The sequence below is a fragment of the Camelina sativa genome, chromosome 1, assembly GCF_030686135.1.
Source record: "Camelina sativa cultivar CO46 ecotype springtype chromosome 1, ASM3068613v1".
NCBI classification, from domain to species: Eukaryota; Viridiplantae; Streptophyta; class Magnoliopsida; order Brassicales; family Brassicaceae; genus Camelina; species Camelina sativa.
The window spans coordinates 10,736,122-10,755,373 of record NC_141880.1 but is presented as its reverse complement, the minus strand read 5'-3'; the positions used below and the strand labels follow the sequence as shown (position 1 = coordinate 10,755,373).

Genomic DNA, 19,252 nt, shown 5'->3' with positions numbered 1-19,252 from the left:
TGACAGGAAAAAAAATGTCCAAACCTTTAGAATAAATGTTGTTGGGACCTGATTTTGTGAATAATAGATGGGGTCGAAGACCATTGCCTTTATTTATACAAAGATTTTGTCACGGCTCTAATCATAATAATAACATTATACTATTATTTTCAAAGAAAGTAGGTTGTTTGATCAAAGCTGTCATTATTGGTGAGAAGTTGGTGGATCAAATGAACTGGTTATTCCTTAATCATTTCATTAGTTGTTTGATTATGTTATCAATATGTTGCAACTTGCTCCAACTTTCCAAAACTATATTCAATCTTTAAAAATGCAAAAAAATTAAAAGATTTTTAGTTGTTGTCGGTTCGTATTGCCAAAAAAAAAAAATGTTATCCTCTTTTTCACTCACAATCTTGATTTCGTAGGACTAATATTAATTGGGCCTAATGGGCTGTAGAATAATATGTGGCGCAGGGATAGTGGCTTCACTTCAGGTTCTGTCTGAGTTCTGACATATCTCTCAGAAGAATCTTATCCAATTTCCCAATACAAACAGCAATCTTATATGTACCACATTGTCACAGTCACTATCCAAAACTACACGTGTTTCTTGAGTTCGCATCGACTCTAACGCTTCCTTCTCCTGCACATGCAGAGCTGCACGTGAACGTCACATTCTCATTTGTATACACTAATAGTCTACCTCAATGGATTATGGAATTAACTACTACATGAAGAAAATAAGCTGTGATTAGAATAGTCGTAATAGATTATGGAATTAACTACTACATGAAAACAAAGTGGAACAGATCTAGTTATAATGGCTATGAATGACTGGTAGTTTTTAATTGGTTTTTAGATTTTGATTTTTAGTTTTTGGATTCTGATTTTTAATTTTTTTAGTTTTTGCTTTTGGTGTATATTTTAGTTTTTGCAAAATTTTGAATGGTAACTTAATTAGTTTTTGGTTTTTATGTATAATAATAATTTTTTTAAATAGTAAAATAATGATTATAAATTTTTATTAAAAATTAAAAAAAAAAGATGCAGAAAAAAAAGTACCCATAGACCTATACGACTTTGAGATCCTGTATAAACCCGGAGTTGAGAATAAAGGCGCAGATGGGTTATCGAGAATGACATAACCCCTTGGCGTGTTGTCTGCACATCTGTTGATGGCCTTGACAGTTCCTACGTCATTACAACTCCAAGACCTATATGAAGATGTTGACAAAGATGAGAAGATCCAGAAAGAGATTCAAGATTGTTTGGCTGCTCAGAATCAAAATAAGAACTACACGGTGAAAGATGGTAGATTAAAATTCAAGAATAGATTGGTAATACCAAAAAACTCGTGTTCTATTCCGTTGATATTGGAAGAATGTCATAGCGGACTGATTGGTGGACATTCAGGAGTATTAAAAACAGGTAAAGGGATACAACAATCTTTTCATTGGGACGGCCTATTCGCAGACACTCAGAAATTTGTATCCGAATGTGAGGTGTGTCAAAGACACAAGTACTCCACTCTCTCTCCTGCTGGCTTACTACAACCTCTACCAGTTCCACAGATGGTTTGGGAGGATATCACAATAGATTTTATAAATGGTTTGCCAACTTCACATGGTAAGAATGTTATTTTGGTGATTGTGGATAGATTGAGTAAGTACAGTCATTTTCTGGGTTTGAAACACCCATTGGAAGCAGCCGGTGTAGCTAAACTGTTTGTTAAAGAGGTTGTTAAGCTTCACGGGTACCCAGCTTCCATCGTATGTTTCTTTCGGACAGAGGTAGTACTTTCTTAAGCGCCTTCTGGAAGGCTTGCTTCAAGCTTTCTGGCACTAAACTCAAGTATAGTACTGCCTTTCACCCACAAATTGATGGTCAGACGAAGGTCCTGAATCGGAGTTTGGAGACTTATCTATGATGTTTGGCATCTGCTCATCCCAAGCAGTGGTACCAATTTCTCTCGTGGGCTGGATTATGGTACAAAAAAAAAGGTTTTAGTTTGTTTGTTGTGCAAAAAAAAGGTTTTAGTTTGTTTTAGAATTTAAGTAAATTAAAATAAATATATTTTTAAAAAAATAATAATAATAAGGTCACCCATAAAATGTGGTTTTTAGATTTTACGAAGGAATTGCTAAAATCCTTCAAAATTTAGTTTTCCTAAATTCTAGGAAATCTATTTTTTCATAATTATGAATGGCGTGAAAAGTGGATTTTGCAGAATCTAGAACTAAAAACTGATAAAAAATCAGATGACATTCAAGGCCAATACATAAAAGAAGTAGGAGTCATACATCAAAATCCATACTTTTTAGTGATTTATTTACTGTGTATTTTATATTTGTTAGAAACGAAAATATTACGGTTATGGTAGATAATTGTTTGGTTTGTCTGAGTTTGATGTCCTACCTTCACCCATGGATTTTAATTTCTTTTTAACTTTTCACATCCTATTATTGTCTTGATTATCTTCACCCATGAAAAGGAAGTTAACAACATATGTATACTTAAACTAAAAATATGAAATTAATTAAGAAATAAGTATAACTAGTAATGCATTAGAAATAAAATAAAATTTTAAAGCTATGTAGAATATATATCATACTCTCTAACATATAACTAGAATAAAAATCTTACAATGATGTTTTCAATTGATTTTTTCTACTCATATAACAACATAAACAAAATTAAGATTTGAAATATGGTGGAAGAGGATGAGATTTTTTATATATTTTTTTTACATTTAGGATGAGAGAAATATTTAGGATTTGAGCATTAGAAACAAATAAAATTTGAAAGCAATGTAAGATATATAACATAATCTATAAAATAAAATTTAGAATAAAATTCTTACAATAATGTTTTAATTGATTTTTCAACTCATATAACAACAATTAAAAAAATTAAGAAAATATTTAAGATTTTAAGATTTGAGATATGATGGAAAAGGATGAGAGAATGATTTATTGATGGCCAAACATAAGGGTAATCAAAAACGTTTAAAAATTCTCTCATCTTCTTCTACTATATTTAACTTCATAATATAGCATTATAGATAGTAATGAAAAACATTTAAAAATCTTTGAACATATATCAGTTCCACATTCATAATAATTTCTTTTATTAATATCTATATTCTTATGATAATTGAGATCACTATCAATTCCTTCAAATTGATGAATGTCATTTTTGCAACTCAACTCATAGAAGTCACTTAACAAAATATGTACAATAAATTGGATATTATTTGTCTATAACCAAGATTGTAGAATTAACAGTCGAGTTTTAATAACATTAAAGTCATCAATCAATAAATTATCTTAAACATATATCTAAATAGTTTTGTTTAACAAATTATACATGTATTGAAAAAAACCGGTAAGCTTATTCTTGGATAATTTATTATTTAAACTACTGATTTATAACAAAACTACAATACTAATACATATAATACCAATACATATAATCAATATTTGTGCCTTGAAATATTACACAAATCTAAACAAACAACAATACTGAATCACAAATGAGACCACAAAATTTTTAACCATCAATATTCTAATTTTGTGTGAGAAGTAAATTACAAATGTAATCATAAAACTCAAACAAACAAATTATGAAAACTTTTTTCACTAGATATTAAATATAAAGTGCCATTGATTATGAATTTCATATTTTTTGTGAGTATTTATCGGTGATCTTTTTACTTACTCTTGAATGAGTAAATCGATCAAATGACTTAGTTTTGAATAAAATTATAATGTTAGCAACTGTTATTACTTAATTTTGAATAGAACTAACCAAAATTAAGTCATCAATAAAACTGTGAGTTACGACTTAAGTTTGGTTAGTTTTATTGATGAGTAAACACAACGGTTAGAAAAGAGATTGAATTATGAAAGTAATGGGTGAGAAAATTTAGAAACTTATTACATACTATTTCAAAGATTGATATTTTTAGATTTTTCCATGTTCCACAAAAATTGATTTTCTACAATTTTTGGTTAATTATTATTAAGTTTTTGTAAACTTCAAGAAATAATCATTAAGAAAATTTGAATATTTGAATTATTATTAGTCTATAATTATAGAATACTTTAGTGAAAAACAATAATGTATTTAAAGTTAATAATTATTGTTTTTTAATTTGTGTAAAAACCTTCCGACATTATTCTGTGCCATAGAAATGTTTTTTTTCTGAGTATGTTGGTTATGGTTTCCTCGGTTTTAGATATCCCATAGCCGTTCGAATCTCACACGCCTTTGCCTCGCTAGTCGTTAGTATGATGTCATGGATACAAAAAAGCAGAAAAGCAGATGTACGATCGATCATCTGCAAACAAATCTAGCATTATGTCCCATTGACCAGAAGCAAGCATGGGTCTTCTTTGCGATTTTGCAAGGCCTGGCCATAACTCCATCCAACTGTTCATCAATGGTGTAAACGAACCCATTTGATCAAAAAACACTGGTACATACTCGACGAGGTGGATCAAGAGAAGGAGAAGTAGAAGAAGGCAGTGGGCGAGGAGGAGAAGTAGAGAAAATAAGAAGAAATAGTTTCAGGACTTTTTTGTTTTTGTTGAGAAATTAAAACAACCCGTCCCATTTTTTTTTAATAATAAATACAATATATAATTAAGCATCCCATACTACTTAATTAAACCAACCCAAACCACAATTCATCATTATACCAGCAATAACCATTTTACACAGCGGAAACAGACAAGTAATATCAAACCAATATATCATTAATACAATAGCATTCCTAACCATTCTATCCAACAACCTAACATAACTCTAACCAAGGTTCCAACAACATAACCATACATAACCAACATCACACAAACGAGACCCTAGATCATCCTCCTCCTCATCGCCTTGATTCCACGAACACACTTTGCCTTTACCTGCATCGCAAACACAAATTGAGATGCATGAGTATTTAATAAACACTCAGTGAGGCAATCCTCACACCTACTGGGCTATACACACAAGCAATTGAGATACCAATGTCAAACACAAACAACAAACAAGACAAACAAACCAGGGAACAAGTATCGTCTTCACTGGAAGGGAGGTGTCGATCGACACTGGCAAAGGTGTCGACCGACACTACCCCACAATGTCGATCGATGTTGAACCTTGGTGTCGATCGACACTACTCTGCAACCGCGATCCGCTCAAAGCCGAGAGTCGAATCTCGATTCCTCTCACCTCCAATCCGTCCAATACTCAAAACCAAAGCCATATGAACCCGTATAGGCCCTATAGTAACCATAACAAGCCACAAAACACCGCAAACAACAACAAACAAGCAAGACAAAGAAAATCTCAGGCGTAGATCAGTCATGGTCATGCACTCACCTCTTTGCAGGAAGACCCAACAACGACGAATTCAACCCTTAGAAGCCTCCCCTTTTGTTTCTAGCACGAGATCTCCACTCCACAGGAAACAGATCTCACCAAACAGCTTAAAATCTCTCTCAAAAGCCTCCAACCCTCAAGAACACTCTTCACCAAACAACTTCTTAAAACTCTTTTCGTCGACCTTCCACTGAAATACGTCGGTTTGAGACTTGAATTGAACCAGACCGAACCTAAACGACGAATTAAAACAACCCAGTCGAGCCAAAATTGATGGTGTCGATCGACACCCCCTCCCCAAAACCCCAATTTGGTTCGCGGATGTTACAAAAGTTTAGGATTGTTGTTGAGAGAGATATTAGGTAAATTTAGTTTCTTCTAAAAAAAGAAGAAAAAAAAAGTAAAGTGACCTTAGTGCAGTGACATCAGATAAATCTATTTGTAGAAGACATCATCACACCAAGAATCACAGTCCCACTTCCTACAATTGTAGGAATTTGGCTAATAAACTGGTCACTTGTAGGAGCATGGTTGACAAAAAGTAAAAACAACAAATCATGTATTAAAAAATAGAAAAAATATATATATTTTTTTAGGAAACTGTCACGTGCCTAATTTTTTTTGGTCAAGTGAATTATGTAATCTTCTTATCCACAACAAACAACAAATGCGGCTAAAAGCGTGAGATCTTTTTGATTTAACGATCAAAAGCCACGTCATCACCATTGTGCTTGTTTTGTTCATATCAATAACACCGCGCCAATGTCTTTTCGGTACAGCAAATATACCAAACTTAAATTAATTTTATTTATTTTCAATAATTTAATAGTTTCACTTCTCTAAAACTCTTATCTTCTTTTGATTCTCTCTCTTTTTTTTGGATCGCTTCCTTTTTCAATGTCGTTAGATTCTCCGGTGAAACAACAGAGCCCACTCTGAAAATATATATCTTAGTGCCAGATTCGTTACTAGTTTTTTTCATGGATTTGTTCAATAAACCTACATTAGTCGACGTTTTGGTATGTGCAGTTCCGATTTGGGTCGCTGTTATGATCGGGCTTTTGATTGGTTGGTCTTGGCGTCCAAGGTGGACCGGATTGGTTTATTTAGGGTTCTGTTCTAAGCTTCGGTTTCTATGTACTGCTCCTCCTCCTGGGTTTGGTGCTCGTCGTCTTTGGCTTGCTTTCACAGCTCTCTCTGTTTTTTCCGTTTTCCGTACTCTTTGGTTAAGACTCGGTTCGAGTTCCAAGAAATCGTCGGTTATTAATGGTTCGATGTCTAAACCAGTCGATGAAGAAGAAGCATTTTTACGGTTAGTCTGACGAAAAGAATCAATATGTTTTGGCTCTGTTACTACTATTAGTGATTTTTTTATTGTTCTTTTGCACAGAGCGAGTGATAAAGTTACAGAGAAAGAGGAAGATGTTGTTGTGACGGAGAAGGATCTAGAGCATTTGTTGCAACTGCTTGAAGCTGGAAATGCTAATTTTGAGTGGCTATCTATGATGGATAAGTCTACTCCTAATATGAGTTACCAAGCCTGGCGTCATGAGCCTCAGGTACTCTTTTCTTTTATTTATGTTTCTTGTAACATCTAGAAGTAGTGGACAATTTTGGTAAGATTTTGTAATCAGAATCTAGTTGTATGATTTGAACCCTAAATTAGAGTCAGAATCCAGTTGCGTTGGTTCCATCGAAAAGGTTATGTACTTTGAGGCTTTTGTATGGCATTGAGCTTATAACAACTTTTACCTGGAAGTTGTTTTTGAGAGCAGCACTTGGAAAAAGATTCTATGACATTAATGATTTAGTAGTACCTGAAAGGCTGTTATGTTGTTTTGTCAGGCAGGTCCCGTTGTTTATCGTAGTCGAACTGTGTTTGAGGATGCAATGCCAGATATTGTTAGGGATTTCTTCTGGGATGATGAGTTTCGACCTAAATGGGATCCTATGCTTGCTTACTTTAAAACTTTGGAGGAAGATCCTAAGACAGGAACTACCATTGATCGTTGGATTAAAAAGGTATGTGCTTTTCTTTCTCTTGATGTTTTGGTTCCTCTTTCTTCTGTTCACTATCCTTCATGAACTTGTATTGTATATAGGCCATTACTAATTCGTTTTTGTCTGCAGTTCCCTACATCATTGGTAGGAGAATATGGGAATCTGGAAAGATATATTATGCTGTGACAAAGGTATGATCTTGCATTAGATTTGGCATGGATCAAAACATCTCTAGTAGGATGGAATTATCAGAACGCTCGTCTGATATACTATTTTGATATTGAATGTTTGTAGGTAGTACCGTATCGTTGGATTACTCTACCAAAGCGTGATAAGCCGAGGCGAGTCGAGCTTTATTTCTCAAGTTGGATTATCAAAGCAGGTATGTCCACTTAAGTTGCTTAATTTCCTTTACCAGATTGTGTCATGTCTGAATCTAAGTGAAATACTCAAAAATGCAGTTGAATCAAGAAAAGGGGATGGACAATTATCAGCTTTTGAAGTTTCTCTTGTCCACTATGAAGACATGGGAATCCCAAAAGATGTAGCAAAGTTAGGAGTCCGTCATGGCATGTGGGGAGCCGTAAAGAAGCTAAACACGGCTTAAGGGCTTACCAAACCGCTCGAAAAACTGGGACATCTCTCTCACGGAGTGCGCAGATGGCAAGTATCACCACAAAACTGAACATTGTTTTGGTGGAAACATCTGGAGCAGAGGAAGAAGAGAGAGGGCGAGCCTTGGAGAATGCGAGGAAACAAAAGGATCAGTTCGGTGTAGATTGGAAATGGATCGTTGTAGGAGGAGTGGCTTTAGCTTGTGGGCTTCATTCTAGTGCTATAGACAAGGCGTTAATGGTTGGTGCTGGACAGAGACTAGCTCGTAGGTGAGATCTTTTGCCTGAGAGAGTCATAATCTTATATGTTTCTGGAGAATTCTTAGACCAATTCTTAGAAACGCAATATGGATTGTGTTGTCTTGTAACTTCATTGAAAAGAGCATAGTGGTCTTAGAGGTGAACCATGCAGAGTAGTTTTGAATTAAGTGCTAAAGCTTGGTCCAATGTGTCTTGTAATACAGTTTAAGACTCTGAAGCTTATTGGCTTGTTTTAGTAAAAGACAAAATCTTGCTTTCAATTTTATTTCCATGGAGGTGTGTACCTCTGTTGAAATATTTAAGATCCATTTTACAATTTTACTAATCATAATGCCACAGCTCCTAAAAGCTTAATGTTAAAGTTACAACGCTCATTCCATTGTTCTTACGCTTATCTTCAGTTAGCTCTGATGCTGCAAACGAACTTTGTTGCTCGGCAGATCTTTTGATTTAGTATGAAGATCCTCTGCTTCAAGTACAGCAGAATCATCACCAAATCCGGTTTCTGATTCATTTGAATCCCAATCTTCATCATCAAGTTCTCCTTCTGCTACATTCTCACCATCTTCTCCTTCTGCATAAGTCTCTGAAAATGCATCGACATCATCATTTTCTTCTTCCTACAGAGTAGTACCAAGCCATGTGAGACCTTAAACACAGATTCTATGATGACTGAAATCCATAAAAAACAGAGTGATTCTAGGATTTACGTCTGTCTCCTCGTCGCTAGAAGCATAAGCCATATCAAGCTTGTTGTATAACTCTGCATCACCCTTGTCTGTTACCTTCTCCATTTGTTCCTAATGGAATGATTGCACATTCTCAAGTTAGTCTACCATTGCCAAACAAACTACATTCTGTGGTTAGTCACTGAATGCATGATACACAGCATAATTAGACAAAATCCGATGTAAAATGAGTTAGATCCATTACAATTTCAGCTCTCAGCTGTTCTGCTTTCGCCTGCATCGTAGAAATGTGCTTTAGAAGACCCTGTTGAATGCAAACAGAAAACGAATCAGCTAATGAGTTCCCAAATAAGAAAGCAAATGATGACTTTATTATATCAACAAACCTCGCGTCTTTGGATCTCAATGGAACGCGCTAAAGCCTTCCTCTTTGTCAAAAGATTTTTCGGCCTCAACATGGTAGGACGCTTATAGTCTTTCCCTCTGTACACGACAATGGCATATCCTTTGGTGACCTTGTCAATAGAAACAAGGATACCACCACTCTCGGCTTCAAGGGCTAATGCCACTTTCTTTACACCGTCAAAAGTTTTAGCCTTCACAATAATTTTGACCAGCTCTCTGTATTTCCAGTGCAAGTGCATGTTCTCCACCGTACCATCAAACACACCTCGCCTACCTAAAGCAACATTTTCAGGCTTCTTTTACGAGTTGGAACATATGTAGAATAGACTCGACTACACTCATCTGTTATTGATATTTACCTAGAAGTAAGAAAGCTTTCATTTTTAAACCAAGCTTGCGGAACATAAATCTCTCTTCATCAGTTATGCTTTCTGGGTCTTCTCTTTGCTCTGCAGGCTTAAGACACGCTTCCACCTTAGCTAAACCACGTTCAGCTTTCAACAGCTTTCTCTCAGCCTAAAGCAGAAGAGGCAATCCAATTTAACTTAGAGAACAACTTTCTAACACATGATATGTGAATCTTCTAACTCACAGGTAGGATCAAAGAAACAAGAGACAAGTCAAGAACTCACAAAATCAAGTTTCCTCTCAAGCTTCCTGACAAGATTTTCATGCCTCAATATCTCAACCTCTTGTTTCACTTCGTCTGAATGATCGTCATCATCTAGATTCTTCCCCCACTTACCAGTCGCATCAAGAGTTTCACCAAGAGTACCAGCAGAAACAAGTTTATTAGCAGGTTCAATACTTGGGACAATCAGAGCCGATGAACCTCTTAAACGTGCCTGTTCTTCTTCGTCTTGCAAAGTCCTTGCAAATCTCTCCTGCTCCACCAGTGCGTCAGCTACTTCTCGTGACAAAAAGTTCTTTCCTCTGTAGAAAACCAAGAAGTCTTTGTTCCTAGATAGCATTATACCTCCTGTCAATTTCTGCAGGTACTTATCAAATATTCAGCTACAAATCCAGATAAATGACAAATAGAGCAGAAATGTATACACAGAACAAGAGATGCTTAAAATTAAGAGTTGAAGAAATATCATAGATAGACATTCTATATCATGACAGGATCAATACATACTTTTTAGCTCTCATTCTCAATTTTTCAGAAATTGAAGATGATATAATTTTCTCTCCAATCAGGAAGCCAAAACAAAATAGCCAACAACATTAATCAGGTAAGAGTCTTTATTACCTTGAGATCTTCAGCCATTCTCTCACTGGTAGTCGATTGCACACCACGTTTAATAGCAATCTTTGCTAGCATACTCTTTTCCCATAACCTGACCATTGCTGTCGCCAAGCCTTGGAGTTGCGTACTTCTACCTGAAAATCAAAAGAAACTCCTACTCTTCAAAGACTCTATCAGACTCCGGAAGAGTTTTAAAAAATTAGAAATCTCATACCTAAAGCAAAGTGGGGAGGAATAGATCTGGCAAGTCTTCTCAAAGCTGTTGCCTCCTTTGGTCCCAGAGATGATCTTACTCCATAAGGAAGTATCCTGAAAGGCGGTTCATAACCAGGAATGGCACCTGGAAGCAAATCAGCATCTACAGGTAATGGATTTTCTCCCGGCCAGTCCATGAACCTAGGACCAAGACCATCTAACAGTTCATCAATTTCATCTTCATATTCCACTTCTCGTTGAGATGTCTGGTCTTTCTTTTCCACACTAGTTGTCCCCTTCTCTAATTGAGGAACATGAACTTTTTCATCACTATTATCCACCATAGTTGTAGTTTCAGGTAAGGAAGAAGGTTGCGTCTCGTCTCTTCTTTGCTTGTTCCATTTTCCTGATGGCAGCTCATAACTGACACCTCTGTACAAAGAGATGGAAGTCCCTGACCTCCAAATCACTAAACCCCCAGTTTTTTTCTGTCATAGAGAGGGAAATAAAAGTACATTTTAACAAGATAAAAGGACAGGGCATTTGACAAAAGCTTGTGCTTATGCTTTCATATTGAACATTAGACTTAAAGCAAGCCTTATGCAACCAAATACAGTTATTGGGGGGGAACAGAAGAAGCAAACCTCTAACATCTCATGCATCTTTCTCATGTTAAGCGCACTTGCTCCTTCAATCTTTAATCTCACAATCTCTACGCTTTTCCACTTCTCCTTAATTGCATCCACTGCCACCTGAGTCGCACCTGCACCACGAATCCTCATCTTGCTCGCTGTTCGAAACGTCAAATTCCTCAACCTCCTTAACTCTGATTCCGGAAGTGTCATTTCCGCCAAAGAGTATCTATTCTCCTTCTTCGCAGTCCACTCTGCTTCCAACTCCTTCTTCTCCTTTGCACTTATCTTCTCCCAAGGAAACCCAACTTCTCCACTATCTCTACTAAGTAACGATTCCTCAGTGAATCCACCTCTAACATTCGGTAACTTTCCTTCTTCCACAAAGAATATATCCTCCACCGATCCTTTCTCAATCCTTCTCTCTTGCTCAATCTCCTGATTCTGCCCCTCCTTATCATTTTCCATATAACCATACTTTTTCAATTTCTCCACAATCTTCTCCATTGTACTACCATCACCATCTCTACTACTATTATCACCTGACCCAGAAAAGCTCCCTTCTTTACGATAATTAACAACTACTTTAGGAGGTTTAGGTTGATGACGTTTCTGAACCCTATTCCAATTCTCCAACCACACACCATTACCACCATCCCTACTTAAGCTAAATCTCCTCGATGGAGTTTGATCATTTCTTGAAATAAAGGCAACACCTTTACAAGACCCAAGTGAAATTGATGAACTGTACCTTAAAAAACGGAAGCCTAAGGAGCTTTGAAACGAGTAGACAAACTTCTTCGTGACTGTAGTTGGACAAAAATGGAGACTTGGTTTCATCGCCATTGATGGGTTTAATCAACAAAGCAATGTTTCTGTAATCCAATTCATTAAAAAGTTGAATTTTGCAATAAAAATGTCAGCTTTAGCCGCCACGAAGCTCTCTGGCTCTGTGTTATTATTATCCATGGCGGGCAAAAGAAGAGTGGAGAGATAACTAGAGTCTAGAGCCTTGTTTGGATACAGATCTACCTTTAACCCTAACTAAACCAAACAAAGTATAAATCCAGCGCATCTTATAACAATATAACTTAAACTGGCTAAAATGAGCCACTCTATATATAGTACGAAACGATACCGTTTTTAATCCTCAAAAGTCGCAAGCAAGCAAAATCAAATAAACAAAGGGTTTCCATATTTAGGTCTCAGCAATGATTATATAAAGAAAGATGCTAAACTTAGCAAGTCTTTTAAAAGGAACTTATTCATGTTTTCTTGCACAGCAAGAAATGAGTTTTAAAAAAGAAGGATAAAAAGTTTGATGTTCTGAGAAGAATTATTCAGAGCCAGAGCCAGATCCAGAACCAGAGGCAGAGCACTCAGATTTGAAACTGTAATGGAGAACCATGACGAAATCAGCAGCTGAGTCTCCAACCATTGCGCTTTGACGCTTAGGCAATGGAGTTATTTGAACCCACCAATCAATCACGTTTTGTAGTGTCAGTGAAGAAGACAGTGGCTCATGCCCTAGCCATATCTCCACCTACAAAAAGAGGTCAGAATATTAACCATTAGATAAGAGAGGAGAGAGACAAAGATAGAGAAAATATTAGTTACCTCGTCTTCGTTTTCAAAGACACCACCAATCTTAACCATTAGATACTTCTTGACATTTGAGACAGTCATGTTTCCATTTCTGTGAATAGAAAAACAAATCAAAGAATCAATATATACCACACATTCAACCTACACACACATACACAGAAAACGAATTGAGATTATAGTAGAAACTTAATACTTACTTTACACGTATGTAGGGAGATTTTATATCTGGAAGTATCATTTCATTGTTGCTGTAAAACGAACAAATCAAAAGAGTCGTAAAACGCTTCAAATATAATCAGAATATATCATATATAGGTTAAAGATATGAAAAAAAAGAAAAGCTTTACTGAGTCGTTGAAGCCACTAGTTTAAACCAAACTGGCTTGAAAACTGGACTGTCACGTCTTTCAACTTCCTTTTCCCCTTCCACGGGAATGGCAACTTCTGGTGTACTAACAGCTGCTGGAGGAACCGTCCTCCCATCCTTTCGGGGTCTCAGTCTCGACCCATAACCATTTCCCACCGGTTGCTTACCCTTTTCCTTCCTTGACCTGGATCGACCACATCCTTGTTTACCTCTAGAATTGTTCATCAGTTTCTGACCAGAGACCTCCTCTGTATCCCTATCAGATTTGATAAGGACAGTGTTTTGATGATTCTCTTGGACTGGTACTTCCTTTGTTTCCCTATTCACAACACAGTCAACACCATTGGCTAGTTCAACAATCACAGAAGCAGCATCGTTCATGTTTAGTGGCACGACAGCATCGTTGATGTTCGGTATGCAGTCTTGAGATCTTGATGCTTCAGCTTCGTCCTGTACATGAATCAATTCATACAGTAAACATTAGTTGCAAACAGATACTTAAAACAAAGATTAAAAAAAGAATTATACATAGATTATATACTGACCAGTCCGTTATCTGGTTCGTTGTTGAGATCAAATGGGTGGAGCTTCTTAACATTAGGCTGTTCAGATACCATTCCCGAATCATTCTTCTTAGGAACTGAAGCTTTCCTTCCACGTTTCTTAAACGTGATTATCGGTTTCGCTGCACTCTGACAAAAAAGACCTAGCACTACATGTCTGTGATTCTCCTCCACAACCACATTGGGTTCCAATGGAGCAGCAGGTGAGAATGGTACTCTAGATGAAGACTCCAGGGGTGAAGTTAGAGGCTTTTTCTTCTTCTTGGAAGATTTCAAAGAGGTTGCTACAGTTTTAGGTTCTGCCTTTACACCTTTTGTCTTTAGTGGGAAGATTTTTTGCCTCAATTCTATCCACCCGTAATCCTTCCTGCACTCACATAGATAGCTCAAATCACATAACAGTTATACACCTGTTATCGGTATATGCAGATTCTAAGAAGTAAGCAAGCCAGAATAAGACCAGAACACCAAAGACACATCTTAAAAATAAATACATGTATATATATGATATGGAGAATATGGTAAAAAGAGACTATACCTGAGTTTCTCGAGAGGCAAACCACCAAGATCAACATTGCAGACTGGACAAGCTCTCAGTTTCTGTGTTGTAAACTTGTCATGTATGCAGTCCCAGCAAACTGTTGCCACAAATTGTATAAGTCCCAGTTACATCTTACTTAAAGCCTCAGATATATAAATGAAACCATAACAAGCCAAAGAATATACTAATGTACAAAAAGAATCAAAGTTATCAACACTCAAACCAAAATACAACAACACTATAGACAAACTAACTTGAAATCACAAAGACATAAACTGAAACTGAACCATCCACTTGTAAAAGTAAACCCTCATCTGCAAAACAGTACTTAGCGTAATCCTAAAATTTACACAGCTACATGTTAAAATACAACATAGTAAGGAAGCTTAACAAACCAACACTACTCACCAAATTAAAGATGAACTTAAAAATTGGTATCAAAGTTTCAGAAACAATATGAAAATATTTCTAACCTACATATGACATAACCAAATCAAATCCAGGACGATATAACCCATAAAATCACACAAAACTCAAGAGAAATAAAAATAAAATCGAAGTGTCATCTATACTGACAGGTGTGGAGGCACTCGATGATGGTGGTGGCACCAACGAAGCGTTTGGTGCAGAGAGGACATGTGAAGCATCGAGCAACGTCCTCCTTCTTCACTCGTACTGTTGGCATCTTCTTCTCCAATCCAAAAAAAACTTCTCACAAATCTCCGATGAGATTTATAATAGATTAGCTATATATATCGTTCACGTAACGCAGCAGCATGGTGCATTTTCTATGAAGAAAAAAAAAAACTTTACAGCTGAAATCGGAAGATTGTTGATTTTTTTTTTTGGATTTTTGTCTGTCAAAGGAAAAGAGATTGTGTAAGAAAGAGAGGTTTCGAGTTTTATATTTTTTCGAAAGGGTTTGTTTTGTGAATGTATATAAAAAGAGAGCTCAAAGTGAAAAAACAAGATAATCTTAAGTGGCTCAAAAACAAAACAAAAAAAAAAGATTCTTTTGCCAATGATTATTTTGAGTGATGCATTAGGTTTAATATATACTTCAAAAGCTTATTGTAAAGCAAAGTACGTATAGAGATATAAATTTGTTCATAAAATAATTTACATTTCAAGCTCTCTATTTTTCTTTTTGCTAACTTATATCTTAATATTTTAGCTTTGCTAAAATTTGTAAAGAAATTACATAAACTAATTTTACGTCAGCAATTACGTATTCACCAAATGAAAATTTGGATTTTTTACCTTTCACTAAAACTAAATTAAATGTGTATCTCAAAATTTTGTAATTTTCTGTGCATGTTTGTTCAATATAGAGAAATATATCCGCATGTATATTACGTGTCAAAAGTTCCGAATCTTTCCAAATTTTTTTATAAATACACATTTATAGTTTTTTTGGACCACACTAATTTTCTGTATTAAGTCAGCTAATATTTTTAAATTAAATTTATTTATTTTTGAAGCTCTCTACCTTTAAATTTTCTTATTTTTGTCAACTTATATTCTAATATATAACATTGCTAATTTTTAAAAGAAATTGCATTTTTCTACGTTAGCAATTACGTATTAGCCAAATGATAATTTAGATTTCTTACCACTTTTACTAATTTTAATTAAATGCGTATCTTTGACCTAAATTCTCTGTATTTTGTAAATTTTCATGTATGTTTTGTTCAAAATAGAGAATAAGATATACATATAATTGTATGTGTCAAATTTTTGAATTTTTCTAATTACTGATATGCATATATATATATATATATATATATATTTTTGGATCATACTAATCTTGTGTATTACTATGCCAGATAATATAGTTAAATTATATATATTTTTTAAATGATGCTAGCTTTCAAAATTACCCCATATTTTATTTGACAATTAGAAAGAAATTTCACCAATTTGTCTTGTGGCTACAAGACCACTGTTTATGATGTAATATAATAATATTTAAAAATATTTCATGACGTTTTGGTTTGATATAATTAGAGATCAACATGAAAAGTTTAAAATCAATATGTGTGTGTATATATATATATATGCATGATAATTTGAGTGATGCATTGGGTTTTATTTATACTCAAAAGTTTACTGCAAATTTATTCAAATACAGAGTTATAAATTTGTTCATATATTTTTTTTTTGTATATTTTGTTATTCAAGCTCTTTAATTTCTATTTAATAATTAACTTATAGTCCTAATATTTTGCAATAACCATTTTCGTACGGAAACCACACCTTTCTTTACATTAGCAATTACGTATTCACCATATGAAAATTGAACATTTTAAAACTTATATTAAAATTGAATTAAATGTGTATCTCTGACTTAAAATCTCTAAATAGTAAATATTCAATAATTTTCTATGTATATTTTTGTTTAATATTGCAAAAATATTTGCAAATAAAACACACACAAACCTTTCGCCATGACTTTAAAGTTGTTGAGTTCAAGATAAGCAGCATAGTAACAACATGGTGAATACGTAATTGCTAATGTAAAGAAAGGTTTATCTGCGTTCAAGATAAATTTAAATTGAAATACTCTAGAGTTTATAGTGGCCATGTCGTAATTCAAAATTTGGTACATTACACTTAACAAATTGCAAACTTATACAAAAAGCCTCATGAGCCCATTTTATGGAAATGCCCAAAATCATGGTCTTTCTAGTATTTCAAATCCAATGTTGATAAAAACAAAAAAAAGCCCACAAAATATTAAAATAAGAACAAAAAATAGCTGAAAATGTTTTTTTTTTTTTGAAAATCTACAAGGAAATATTTATTACGTTATACTCCATCTGTCTCTAATAAATTGATGTTTTAACATTTTCATACATATTAAAAAAAGTTAAAAAAATTATTTCTAAACTAATTTATAATTATTTTTTGGTAAAAAGAGAAAATATAAACCACTATATAATATACCACATGGAAAAAGTATGAAGTAGAAAAATTATTTTAGTCTTTTAATCTACAAAATTAATTTTTTAGGAACACAATTTGTTTCCAAAACATCAATTTATTAGAGACAGAGAGACAGAGAGAGTAAAATAGCTTAGATTTTAGACATGCATGACATCTAATCAGACACTTCACAAAAAGGATTTAGAAATATTTTCACGTAGTTTTTCTCAAGCTTCTTCTTCTTCTTCTTTTTCTTTATATAAACATATTGATTTTAAACTTTTCATGTTGATCTCTAATTATATCAAACCAAAACGTCATAAAATATTTTTAAATATTATTATATTACATCATAAACAGTGGTCTTGTAGCCACGAGACAAATTGGTGAACTTTCTCTCTAATTGTCAAATAAAATATGGGGTAATTTTGAAAGCTAGCATCATTTAAATATATATATATATATAATTTAACTATATTATCTGGCATAGTAATACACAAGATTAGTATGGTCCAAAAAAAAAAAAAATATATATATATATATATATATATATGCATATCAGTAATTAGAAAAATTCAGAAATTTGACACATACAATTATATGCATATTTTTTTCTCTATTTTGAACAAAACATACATGAAAATTAACAAAATACAGAGAAGTTAGGTCAAAGATACGCCTTTAATTAAAATTAGTAAAAGTGATAAGAAATCTAAATTATCATTTGGCTAATACGTAATTGCTGACATATAATTTCTTTTAAAAATTAGCAATGTTATATATTAGAATATAAGTTGACAAAAATAAGAAAATTTAAAGGTAGAGAGCTTGAAAAATAAATAAATTTAATTTAAAAATATCAGCTGGCTGAATACAGAAGATTAGTGTGGTCCAAAAAAATTAAATGTGTATTTATTATAAAAAAATATTGGAAAGATTGGAAACTTTTGACACGTAATATACATGCGGATATATTTCTCTATATTGAACAAACATGAACAGAAAATTACAAAATTTCGAGATTCACATTTAATTTAGTTTTAGTAAAAGGTAAAAAATCCAAATTTTTATTTGGTGAATACGTAATTGCTGACGTAAAATAATTTATGTAATTTCTTTACAAATTATAGTAAAGCTAAAATATTAGGATATAAGTTAGCAAAAAGAAAAATGGAGAGCTTGAAATGTAAATTATTTTATGAACAAATTTATAGCTCTATACTTTGCTTTACAATAAGCTTTTGAAGTACATATTAAACCTAATGCATCACTCAAAATAACCATTGGCAAAAGAATCTTTTTTTTTTTTAGCCACTTAAGATTATCTTGTTTTTTCACTTTGAGCTCTCTTTTTATATACATTCACAAAACAAACCCTTTCGAAAAAATATAAAACTCGAAACCTCTCTTTCTTACACAATCTTTTTTCCTCCGAGAGAAAAAACCCAAAAAAAAAAATCAACAATCTTCCGATTTCAGCTGTAAAGTTTTGTTTTTTCTTCATAGAAAATGCACCATGCTGCTGCGTTACGTGAACGATATATATAGCTAATCTATTATAAATCTCATCGGAGATTTGTGAGAAGTTTTTTTGGATTGGAGAAGAAGATGCCAACAGTACGAGTGAAGAAGGAGGACGTTGCTCAGTGCTTCATATGTCCTCTCTGCACCAAAGGGTTCGTTGGTGCCACCACCATCATCGAGTGCCTCCACACCTGTCAGTATAGATGACTCTTCGATTTTATTTTTATTTTTCTTGAGTTTTGTGTGATTTTATGGGTTATATCGTCCTGGATTTGATTTGGTTATGTCATATGTAGGTTAGAAATATTTTCAGATTGTTTCTGAAA

At 34.0% G+C, this 19,252-nt stretch overlaps 2 protein-coding genes and 1 pseudogene across 4 annotated transcripts; 1 reads left to right on the top strand and 2 right to left on the bottom strand.

Annotated features, from left to right (window-relative positions):
- Positions 1-6,176: 6,176 nt before the first annotated feature.
- On the top strand, positions 6,177-8,491 carry LOC104788053 (uncharacterized; annotated as a pseudogene). Its single transcript, XR_015560738.1, has 6 exons — positions 6,177-6,667; positions 6,746-6,914; positions 7,201-7,379; positions 7,466-7,547; positions 7,651-7,738; positions 7,818-8,491. The product of XR_015560738.1 is annotated as an uncharacterized LOC104788053 (transcript).
- On the bottom strand, positions 8,462-12,611 carry LOC104706868 (CRM-domain containing factor CFM3A, chloroplastic/mitochondrial). 2 transcript variants are annotated; one of them, XR_015560731.1, is made up of 9 exons: positions 11,414-12,451; positions 10,789-11,257; positions 10,578-10,708; positions 9,958-10,285; positions 9,685-9,841; positions 9,307-9,599; positions 9,165-9,224; positions 8,942-9,031; positions 8,462-8,851 (listed from the first exon to the last, which is right to left on the bottom strand). XR_015560731.1 is itself a non-coding variant. In XM_087456451.1 (9 exons), the coding sequence occupies exons 1-9, from the start codon at positions 12,245-12,247 to the stop codon at positions 8,633-8,635; spliced, it is 2,610 nt and encodes an 869-aa protein (XP_087312577.1). In that variant the 5' UTR covers positions 12,248-12,611; the 3' UTR covers positions 8,462-8,632. The 2 variants fall into 2 exon arrangements, 1 of the variants encoding a protein (XP_087312577.1); XM_087456451.1 differs by having other exon boundaries at positions 9,958-10,314; positions 11,414-12,611.
- Positions 12,542-15,605, bottom strand: LOC104706848 (putative E3 ubiquitin protein ligase DRIPH). Its single transcript, XM_087456457.1, has 7 exons — positions 15,054-15,605; positions 14,475-14,574; positions 13,919-14,303; positions 13,354-13,823; positions 13,204-13,254; positions 13,019-13,097; positions 12,542-12,944 (listed from the first exon to the last, which is right to left on the bottom strand). Exons 1-7 carry the CDS (start codon positions 15,160-15,162, stop codon positions 12,738-12,740), a joined length of 1,401 nt encoding a protein of 466 aa, XP_087312583.1. The 5' UTR covers positions 15,163-15,605; the 3' UTR covers positions 12,542-12,737.
- Positions 15,606-19,252: the final 3,647 nt, after the last annotated feature.